This window comes from Atractosteus spatula, chromosome 11 (assembly GCF_055471065.1).
Source record: "Atractosteus spatula isolate fAtrSpa1 chromosome 11, fAtrSpa1.hap1, whole genome shotgun sequence".
NCBI classification, from domain to species: domain Eukaryota; kingdom Metazoa; phylum Chordata; class Actinopteri; order Semionotiformes; family Lepisosteidae; genus Atractosteus; species Atractosteus spatula.
Window position 1 is genome coordinate 8,304,098 of NC_142716.1, and position 11,558 is coordinate 8,315,655.

Here is an 11,558-nt window from a genome sequence, read left to right on the forward strand (position 1 = left end):
AGAATCGGTTCGCCTGACAGGAAGAACCGGTGTTTACAGTCGAAACACAGGAAGCTCCGGAGTGTAAGACGTGTTTGTTAAGTTTTCGCCACCAAAATGGAATTCATACACCGATTATGAGGCGTGAAACAGTTCAGATCGGCGGCAGTTTCAATGGCGTGACCATCTGAAGTCAGTAGAAAAGCCTGTTAAAACAACAAGGAGGTCTACAGTGGAGTGGTAGCTGAGCAAGTACTGCTCAGAGAAGTAAATATTTATTCACAGGTAACTTAATTCAGTGGAATATGTGTCATATCGAACAATGAAGAATAAACCACACAGTCCTTCTAGTTTTATTGCTTAGATTAGCAGAACAGATGGATAGACCAGACGGTCGCAATACATTTTTCATTTTGTGTAATTTGTTTCTTAAGGGGTGTGCAGTGTATTTCAGAATCCGCGGCCATTGCAAAATACATGTTTCCATCTGTTAGTCACCTAACACGAGGGGTTATTAGTATGCAATTTCCGTCTTTGGATTCCAGACCATGCATTTTGCAATCAACTATAACGCCAAAAGGCTCAAATCTTAGTACAAGGAATGAATCAGATCTTCAGAATTGGCACTACTAATCGAACTACTGCTCGTTGAAGATGCAGAAACTCAGATGATCTCTAACGGATTTATTTCGGGTCGACGATGTTTGGTTGATTTTAGTTTTGCAGTCTGAAACACAATTACCTGTACTTCTGCATTTTTGCTGTACTGTCCGCATGCGTCTGTGCCACTGTTCTATCGCGACTGCATAAAGCGTTCTGTGATGGTGGTCACCAAACTGATGCGCTGCATATAATGACTGGTCGAGGAGTCACTTCATAGTGAAGTTCTTCATAAGAATTTTGCACCTTAACTCCGTATTTGGTGGAAGCATCTTTGGCAGTCATTTAAGTTTGCACAGTGGTGTGGTGTAGTTTTGCCCGGTCTTCCAGGCTCCCGTTTGCTTTCAGATACTTTAATCAGGGGTTCATTCCATCAGAGCGTCATTAGTCATTGTGCTGGGTGATTGACTGGCAGAGACTGGGAGCAGGACTGCTGTTTCCCTGGGGTGACCATGGGCTCGGACAACAGCACACTGAAGAGCTGCACCCTGGAGAAATGTCAGCTGAGCCTCCCATCCGGACTCGCCATGTACTCCGCCCTCCTAGAAGATGGGAAGCCAGCCTCGGTCTTCGTCTACAGGCCGGACAGCGAGGATAAAGTTAACAAGGCTGCTAAGGTAAGGAGAAGAAGTGGTGAATTGAAATAGGGTAAAAGTGAAGGACAGCCTTAGTTTCCGGGTCCCACAGTCATCCTGGGTTTAGAGGAATTTTGAAATCCAAGACATAATTTGTGTGGTTGCTAAGATGGTTTTGTAAAAATAAAATGGTTAATTGCGTACAGTTGTATAAATAATTAACACGGTTTTCAAAAGAAGGGCACCATTGGGTTAATCAGAGGCAATTTAGATTAAGAGCATCATATTTAGTGAATTTCCAAGACAGACTTACCTTTAAATCTTTTTGTGTCAGTTTTAGTTATAATAATAATAATTGCTTACACTTATATAGCGCTTTCCCTCCAGTGGGGAGGAGAGCAGAGTAATGAAGCCAATTCATAGATGGTGATTATTAGGAGGCCATGATTGGTAAGGGCCAATGGGAAATGTGGCCAGGACGCCGGGTTACACCCCTACTCTTTTCGAGAAACGCCCTGGGATTTTTAATGACGACAGAGGGTCAGGACCTCAGTTTTACATCTCATCCGAAGGATGGCACCTGTTTACAGTATAGTGTCCCCATCACTATACTGGGGCATTAGGACCCACATGGACCAGATGGACCGTTATGGAATTGGAATAGGTTTAATTATTTTGGCTGGGGAAAAGTCATGAATGGCCCCAGTTCATGACCTTTGTGCTGATGTTTGCAAACATTAGAATGGGCAGCTTCACTCTGACATGTCATGGACCGCTCACACGGATGAATGTAAGCTCACGTGGTCTCTTCCCTGGTTCACACGGCAGCACCTGAAGACCCTGCGTCACCCCTGCCTGCTGCGTTTCCTGTCGTGCACAGTGCAGGCTGGGGGAATCCATCTGGTAACGGAGCACGTGCAGCCACTGGAAGCCGTGCTGGAGAGCCTGTCTCCAGAGGAGATCTGTTCCGGACTCTACGACATTCTGCAGGCCCTCGTATTCCTTCACGACAGAGTAAGAGTCATTCGCCTAGCTGGCCACCAGAGATCTTCAGCACACCGAGTAGTTTGCGCTGCCCGAAAGCACCTTTTCCCCAAAAGCTTCACTTCCATGTTGCCTAAGAGAAAATGCTGCACCTTTTCTGATAACTTATCAATAGCAAAAATACCATGAATTAAAGTTTTAATGACTGTAATTTATTTAAATATATTTGCAAGTGCTAAATTACACTAATGACAATGCATACCACTTGTGCAAGAGTTGTTCCACCATTCCATTCCTTGCACAGATTTCATTCAAGTCATTAAACATAATGATCGGAAAAAAAAATACTTTTCCCACATACAGTAATACCACATTGTATTACTAATTTGTTTAATGTTTTTATCCAGTGTGACTCACAGAGTTTACGGTTGCCTGCTTTTTTTACATATAAACTTTGGTGACCGTGTACACAGCTGGGTTTACGGGAGTGACGTGGGTAAAGTACCTTGCTCAAGGGTACTGAAGCCGTATCCTCATTGGGATTTGAACCTGCAACCTCCAATGGGGAGCAACCACAGTGCAGTGCTGTACCAATTACAGAGACAAGAAAATATATGTAACTGTAGAACCTAGGAACAGCCTTTACACATGCTGCCTTAAAAAATAGTCTGTTTCACAAAACAATCACATGTGACAACATCTCAGTTTTTCTTCTGTGCTCTGGTAACACACTCCTGCCTGGTGTGAAGTTTCCTCCTTTCTTATCTGCCTTTAACGGAACCTTGTTTGTCTGTACTTCAGGGTAAATCCAGCCATAACAATGTGTGCTCGTCATCAGTCTTTGTGAGTGACGACGGTCACTGGAAACTTGGGGGGATGGAGACCGTCTGCAAATTCTCTGAAGCCTCCCCTGAGGTGAGGAATGTTTAGACTGTCCTGGTGGATTAAATATGTCTGTATGTACCTTTGCAGCTGCATCAGCTTAACCCTTAACATCTGTACATTAATTTTTGGTAACCATTGTGAATTTTGGCCTTGGGATGAAATTAAGTGTGATTGGCATCCAATCACTTTCCACCAAATGTAGGGCCTATCAGGATTCCAAAAGAACTATTACTTTTTCTAATTTTCTAGTTGTTTAATATTTATGATTGTAATCAAAAACCTCAACAGTGGTCAAAAGCACTTTTATTGTAGGCAGATCTATAAAGGGAGTAATTCACCACTTTATGATTAACTAAAAGGATTAGTGATGGTATTAATTGTTGTCTCTATTTTTAGAAGTCCTCAATATTTGCAGTTAGTAAACATGAACCGTGAAGTAAATATCTGATATGTTGCATTTTGTCATAGTTTGTTTTAGTATGAGAATTAACATTATACAGCAGTTAACGTGTTATGTAAAAAGTGTGTATTATATAATAAGAATTTGCTGTTTTCACAAAATAATATTGAAATTTAACATCAGTGTGCGCACTGGAAAGTACTACAGTAAGTGTATTTAGAGCCCTAAGTATGGGCTCTAAATAAAGTATCAACATATGAGTCAGTAAAGACCTGAATAGGGTTCATTAATTCACTAGATTTATATCATATTCACAAATGCAAAGCTTAGTTCAAAGTTAATTAAAATTTTAAATACAATAATACAGCAAAAATGTTTATATAATAATGGTTTCTGCAAGCTTTTGAAATGTGACAGGCTATGTACAGATCTTAATAACACATCTTTGTTTTTACAGTTTCTTAGCAGCATTGGGTCTGTGAGAGAACAGAGGGTGGTTCCACCTGAAGAAAAGGTAATTAAGGATCTTTCTAAAAGGTTGCTGTCTGCTCCTCTACACACTTTGCATTTGTTTCTGAACTGTATTATTTATTGTGTGCCTTTCTCCTTTGGTAGCCAAATTGTTGCATCCATTTCTGACGCACTCTGGATGAAATGGGTTCTTTTCCCTTCCAGGTTGAAGGCTTTAAAATGCTGCTTGATAAACACGGACATGCCAGAGATGCCTTTTCATTTGGACTGATGGTGGAGAAATTAATCCCACTCCTAAATGACTATGGTGAGTCCTTTTGTTGCTACCTTTTATCACATCAATTTGGCTGAGTGACTATAAGACTTGGAACAGCACTGTCAAACTCACACACTAACAAAGGGATAATAATTAATAATTGCTTACACTTTTGATGTATTTTCTGGACTCTCCACTCAAAGCACTTTACAGGTAATGGGGACTCCCCTCCACCACCACCAATGTGCAGCTCCACCTGGAAGATGTGACAGCAGCCATAGAGCTCCAGTACGCTCACCACACACCAGCTATCAGTGGGGAGGAGAACAGAGAAATTAAGCCAGTTCATATATGGGGATTATTAGGAGGCCGTGATTGGTAAGGGCGAATGGGAAATTTGGCCAGGACACCAGGATAACACCCCTACTCTTTTTGAGACATGCCCTGGGATTTTTAATGAGCACAGAGAGTCAGGACCTCGGTTTTACGTCTTATCCAAAGGACGGTGCCTTTTTAACAGTATAGTGTCCCTGTCACTATACTGGAGCATTAGGACACACACAGACCACAGGGAGTGCGCCCCCTGCTGGCCCCACTAACACCTCTTCCAGCAGCAATCTTTTTTCCCAGGAGGTCTCCTATCCAGGTAGTGACCAGGCTCACACCTGCAGAGCTTCAGTGGGCTGCCAGTTGTGAGTTGCAGGGTGATATGGCTGCTGGATGTGCAATGAGATCATTCATGGAGTCACCAGTAAAGTCAGTATTTTATAACTTCACACTTTGCTGTGTACAGCCAAATAGCTCTGTTCTCATTCTATGTGCAGTGAAGTTTGTGCTAAAAATATTTAGAGTTTCATTATGAAAGTGATCCATGAATGAAGAGGAATTATGGCAGATTACAAAAAATGGAAGAACTGATGCGATTTCACTAGAATCAAAGTGATTTTTTTTTTCTTGCTTGAACTCGCAAAACCTGATTACCTGATTTCAGCTTCCAAAGAGCTGTTGGACAGTTTCCGAAATACATTACAGAGAAGCCTGCTGAACCCTGATCCTTCAGCTCGGCCTGCTCTCATCTGCCTCCTCACACATGATTTTTTCAGGTATGTTGACGTTGCCTGTTTAGTGGTAAAGAAGCATCTGTCAGTTAGCTCTTTGAAAAGCTTAATCTTTTTTTGATGTATACAAGTGGTTCCCCTCTCGGATCCTGGGCACCACTGTCCCATCTGGGTTTTGTTCTAGCCAGATTGTTAATTGCAGGCTAATCGGTTTAATTTTTCTGAAACATATTTAAATTTCTGATTGTCTACCAACTTCCCAGCTTAAGAACTCCCGTCATTCAGTTGTTACCTGAAATGTAAACAATTGGATTTTTGGGGGGGAAAAAGCACACTATTTAGGACTGTTTCTTACAGTGTCATTCTCAACTGGGTTTTAATTAATAAATTGGTCACCCTATTAAGAGCTGCTTGGTCCTAAACGTGTTGGAAACAGTACACTAAAGGTCACTTATTCTGAAACCCAAGGACAATGTAAAAACAGGTATTCATGAAGTCAGCCAAGCAGATCAATTAAAGGCATCAATTAGCACTGGTATTTTAAAGCAGTGGAACCCTGATCCTACAGGAACACTGTGACTTCTTGGTTTTTGCTGCAGTTGAGTTCTTAATCACAGACTGACTGAGTTCTGTTTAAAGGAGAGCTGCAGTCCTAATTTCTCAGTCTGGTTATTAAATCTTGGTATCAAAATGAATCCGTTGACAGTATAGGAAAACTTAACAAATTTCAAATTAAGCACAAAATTGTGAACTTTATGAAAGTACTGTAAGTCCTAATGCAAGAAATTGTATAGGGCTAATAAAGTGATGTTAATGTTGTTATGTTGTTAAAGTCGCCATTTTGTCGCAAACCCCTGGTCTTGCCAAAGGTGAGAGTGAGAGTTCCCACGAATTGCGATGTGATGCAGCCCTTCCTGCTCACTAGTCACTGTAATGACTAATGTGATGTACTGTATGAGCGAAGTACAAGTTGTCCAGCAGACAATTCACCACAGAAATGTTCCAGCATGACCTGCATCATTAGTATTTGTTGGCAAAAGTAAATCAAAATTGAGAGCAATATTTCTATTGGATTAAAAGAGATGTATTCACAAGCCTGCTTCTTTACAATGTAATTGCTACACATCATTGAAAGTTTTGTTGCCTGGTTCTGAATAACTGAAATTTAACATATTTTGTTATGTAAATTGGAGGTTTTACAAGTTACTTTTTACATTTTACTTTTATCATAGTTTCAAATGCACTCATCAATGCTGATTCTTTCTAACCCCAAAATATATAAATAGTGTTGCAGTTCCCCTTTAAGAGTTGAAAGCAAATTTATACATTTTAGAATATCAAATGGGATTTGTAATTAGTATCAACCTTGCTCTCATTCAGGAATGTTGCAGAAGGAAAAATTCACATTGTGGGCGTGTCTCATACATTATTATTCCCACCTGTGTCTGTTAATCATCAATCAATCAACTAGTTAGATCTGTTTAGTCAGGAATAATGTCAAGCAAGTTGAAAAGCTGAGAAGAGGCTGCATTAAATTCTGTATGCAGAAGTTGCTGGAGACACTCCCCTTAAAGTAGGGTATTCTTAACACTTAGGACTTAAAGAAAAATCAAGCAAGCAGATCAATGAATTCATCAATTAGCACTGGAGATTTAGAGCTGCTGAGAAATTCAAGATATCCCTTAAATGTTTTGGTTATTCATTACTGGTATAAATCGTTTGAAGTATTGTGATGTCTCATGTGCTTTACAGGAATGATTTCCTTGAGGTGGTGAATTTTCTGAAGAGTTTGACTCTAAAAACAGAAGAGGAGAAGAACGAATTTTTTAAGTAAGTGAGCAATAAGACTGGTTAAATGTTATATCCAATGTGGTATACCCAGAATATATTTCTTAATAGTTGTCAGGATCAACAATAAAATGGAAGACTCTGCACCTGTTGGCAAGAGTGATCTTGGCTTTTGTTAAAAAATAGTTTTTTTTAAGATACTTGAATTTGTTTCAACAAACGTTGTGCAGATTTTCAATTGAAAGAGTCATGGTTTTCTCTTGCAGGTTTCTCCTGGACAGAGTTCAGAATCTTCCTGAAGAGCTGATTGCTTCACGCCTCATCCCGAAACTCCTAAACTCACTGGTGTTTGCAGAACCTACAGCCGTTAAAAGTTTTCTACCCCATCTGCTCATGCCAAAGAAGGGTAATAGCTTTTATACAGTAAACACACCTTGTTAGCAATATTGACAATGTTCTCTGAGACTCAAATTACTGTAAATCAAACTTCAGCCTGCTGGCTAGTCCTTGATGGTAGCATTTTGCTTCCTCAAGGCTTCAACATTGTGCCCAGAAGGAATCTTCCGAAGGTCTTCAATGGGTTTGTAATTTGTGACTGGTGGTTGGTGGGTGGGACAAGGGTTTCGACAGCAGCGTAGAATAGTGATTAGAGCTCTGGAAGCATAACTGGAAGGTTCTAGGTTAAAATCCTTTTGGAGAGCTTGAACTAGGTCTTTTTACTGAAAATTCCAGTAAAAGCTGTAAATTGTAAGTTGTTTCAGATAAACATATCAGCCCCAAAAGTTTATTTGTGCAAAACTTTGAGCAGTTCATTTTAAAAAAATGATTGATTTGTTGGTTTTGATAGTCAATGCCAGCGACAGAAGCATTTCAGAGCCATGCCTTAGTAGCAAGAGCAGTGTGTGTCATATGCGAAGGTCTCATCATTTAAATTTGTTTGTGTTAACAGATTCCAGTGAAAACAGTCAGGAATGTCTCCTCTCGGTGTCTCTGTATCGTAAATATGTAATTCCTCAGCTGCTGAAGTTGTTTAAAGTTAATGAGGAGCATGTCAGGATGGTATTGCTGTCCCACATTGATGTCTATGCAGAGCTCTTCTCACATGAAGAACTGAAGAATCAAATACTACCTCAGGTCTGTTTTTGAAGTCCCGGTGTGTTTCACTTTTTGAATGTCTATCGAATAGACAATAACAAATATTAATATAATATTTGTTATAATATAACAAATATTATTGAATATTTGAAGTCTATTTTTGAATAGACATAGTGTAATAATCATTGAGTGAGAGACCAGTATTATGTGGTTTTCTCAGTAAATGTCTTTTGTACTTTTTGGAGACAAAAGTAGTTTGCCAATTATAGTGTTAGTTTTACAAAAGAAACCTGAAGTTCTTTTAACATTCTCTAGAATTACACATTATAGAATTACACATGGATAGTTACAGCTGTAAGATATTTTGTTTAAAATCAGTACATAGAGTCCTTGTATCCATGCCTTTTATTTTGCCATCCATAAGTGTCTCCCCCTTCTCTCTGAAGGTTTTGCTTGGTATGAGAGACACAAATGACTGTCTGGTCGCGATGACCCTGCAGAGCCTAGCGATTCTGGTCCCTTTACTTGGAGCTCATGTGGTAGTTGGGGGAGAAAGATCAAAGGTCTTCAAACGAACCACGCCCAACTTCACCAAATCAACTGAGGTCACACCTGAAGGTAAGGACTGCAGCAGAGTCCTAGACTCTTTGGAAAACTAGACGAAGCTCTGCATGTGACAAGCGTTATGTTATGTAGGTGCTCCTGAAAGCGCACAGTGCTTTCTAAGGAATATCGTTAACTGTTTTCTTCTTTTCAAGGCTCTCCAGTTCACAGTGTCAATAGCTTCAAAACGCACATGTCCCAACCCTCTAAAGTCTTGAAGCTTTTCTCGAAATCCTCTGAAGCAGCAGAGTTTGTGCTGGAGAACATGGGCTCTCTTGGCTCAATAGAGCAGTCACAGCAAGTGCCAAAGAAAACAGGTGAGTACCAGCCTACAGGTGTGAGGGAGAACTGTTCACAGTTTTGCTGAAAGGAATATTAAACAGATAAAAATGCGCTCTTGATAACAAGTACAGTATTTCTGAACACTTTTCCAAAGTGGAATATTTTGATCTTAATATCTTTTAAGCGCAAAAACACTTAAATGAACAAAATCAAATGCAAATAAATCAACTATTTTGATTAAATTGAAATGTGTGTGTTTTTCACACTTGAATATGGATTTTTTGTTCATCTCCAACAGTTAATAGAGATTTGAAGAAATTGCCCTTGAATGGATTCAATGACAGAAGACCACCCATCTCTGCTGGAGAGGAGAATCTTCATGGTCTGGGGAGCATTGCCAGAGATGGTGAAGAATGGCCAGACTGGAGTGATGCTGAGGAGATGGAGAAGAACAAAACTGTGGAGCTTTGTGTTCAGCCAGTGGACACCCAGAAGACAGCGAACATCACAAGGGACATCAACATGGAAGAGGATCCCTGGGAGGATTTGGAAACGTGCAATCATGGATCTGAAATGACTTCACACCAGGCATCCCATGGATCAGCAGGCGACTCTGCTGCTTCACCTCTGGGTGATCCTCCAAAGAACCCATTCCCTGCACCTACAAAGAAATCCAACGCTTTAAAGCTTAGCTCAGCTTCTAAACCTAAAGATGAGAAAAAACAGACTGACTGGGACAATGACGTGGTACAGCTCTCTGCCAAACCAAGCCAGATGCAAAAAGTTACCAGTGGCGGCTTAGGCGAGGAGTTCACAATAGAAATCAAAAAGAAACCCGAGAAAGATCCTGAAATGGACTTCTTTGCGGACATGACCCCCGAGATCAAGTTGTCCTCAGCCACGTTGATGTTCACTTCTGAAAGGACAGACGCAGTTTTTGGATCTTCACTGGCTGTTCCTTCTGGGCGTACGGAGCTCCTGGATCAGGAATCATCAACAGACAGACTCACAATTATTGCCAAGTTTGCTGCAGCTGACCTGGCTGATGTAAGTTTTACCTGAGACGATTTGATTTAAAGAATGTCGTTCATTTATTCCCACCCGTCTTTCTTTTTTTGTAATCGTGAGATCCTAAGAATTTGCTTTTAACAGTTCTACTTTTTAACGGATTTAACTGTTATTTTGAAATAGATATGAGCTTCAAATTGACAGGTTTTTGCTCTGAAGTCTTGTATTGGAGTTACCGGGCTTTTCCATATTGGAAGTTTAAACTGTTATAAATATAGGTTTCAGGAGTGATAAGCTGAACTTGCACAGCTGGAAACTGTGACTTTGTCTTACATTAAATGCATGGATATTGCTGCCATGTTTCTGACACTTTAAGAGGAATTTAAGTTTAGCCTTGCAATCCCTAGCAGCTCCTTAAAAAAACAGAATTCTATCCTTGTTTTGGCATTTCAGGTAGTTTACTGTATGTGCATGGCTGGAAGGTAATTCTGTCTCTGATCAATAACCAATTGAGAATATTGTTGTAGTAAAATCGAATAATGCTAATGAAAACTTTATAAAGCCAAATTTGCAGAACTGTTTTGACCTGCTAATTTTATGTAAGCCTGTTAAGCTTGAGTTAAAATGCAACAGAACAGCCCTTTGGCCTGCTAAACTCTTCTGACCATACATCTTAAAACTAAAGATAAATGCCACATCTTTACTAAAAAGTTGAAGGTCCATATTTCTGAAACATATGTTTAACAAATTGATGACGCAATTGATAGAGTATTCTTCAGAAGGTGACATCATGCTGTGACTTGGTTTGTTTAAATTTTTCAGATGGAAGCTTCGGGCTGGGGCGATAGTGATGACCTGAACTGGGAAGATGAGAGTAACTGGTGACACCTTGTGGAGGATCAGCTGCAGTTGCACAGACATTGTCCCCATTGCCAATCAGTTGGAAGAACACTGACGAGGCCAATAGGAACTTTTTAATTTAAATCCCGTTTTCCTTTAGAATTAAATCCAATTAAGAACATGAATTAAAATTTCAGAACCAGTACTTTTTGAAATATAGGTGTATATAGTTCAACTTCTGCCATAAAAGCTGTGGAAAACTTACCGAGCCACATCGTTCTAACACTAGTCAGCCAGTAATTGTTTTATGTGGATGAGGTGGCACAATCTGCATAATGTTTTAGTACAATAAATCAAATTTGTTTAGTTTTAAAGGGATCTACCTTAATGCAGAGAATTACTTAAAACCTGGAAATGGTGATAAAACCAAACTTGAAATCTAGTATGATGAACAGCAGAATTAATATTTTCTAATGGTTGTTTGTGCCATATAAAGAGTAATGAGTTTTGCATAATCATGGGAAAAGGGCCTTATGAGAGTTTCACTATTTTCTAAAAAGTGAAAAAAGAATGTTATATTTTAATGTGTAGGAAATTTACATAATTTATTTGTGTTTACACAGCTGCTGATGGAATAAATGACTCTACAGAATGCGACTATTATTCTTGAAGAA

At 39.7% G+C, this 11,558-nt stretch overlaps 1 protein-coding gene across 1 annotated transcript; it reads left to right on the forward strand.

Moving 5' to 3' along the window:
* The first annotated feature begins 40 nt into the window (after nucleotides 1-40).
* scyl3 (SCY1-like, kinase-like 3) lies at nucleotides 41-11,531 on the forward strand. Its single transcript, XM_088928420.1, has 14 exons — nucleotides 41-264; nucleotides 1,055-1,256; nucleotides 2,043-2,228; nucleotides 3,000-3,113; nucleotides 3,941-3,997; nucleotides 4,159-4,261; nucleotides 5,202-5,313; nucleotides 7,021-7,098; nucleotides 7,323-7,462; nucleotides 8,006-8,190; nucleotides 8,598-8,769; nucleotides 8,910-9,071; nucleotides 9,335-10,083; nucleotides 10,867-11,531. Exons 2-14 carry the CDS (start codon nucleotides 1,092-1,094, stop codon nucleotides 10,927-10,929), a joined length of 2,286 nt encoding a protein of 761 aa, XP_088784546.1. The 5' UTR covers nucleotides 41-264; nucleotides 1,055-1,091; the 3' UTR covers nucleotides 10,930-11,531.
* Nucleotides 11,532-11,558: the final 27 nt, after the last annotated feature.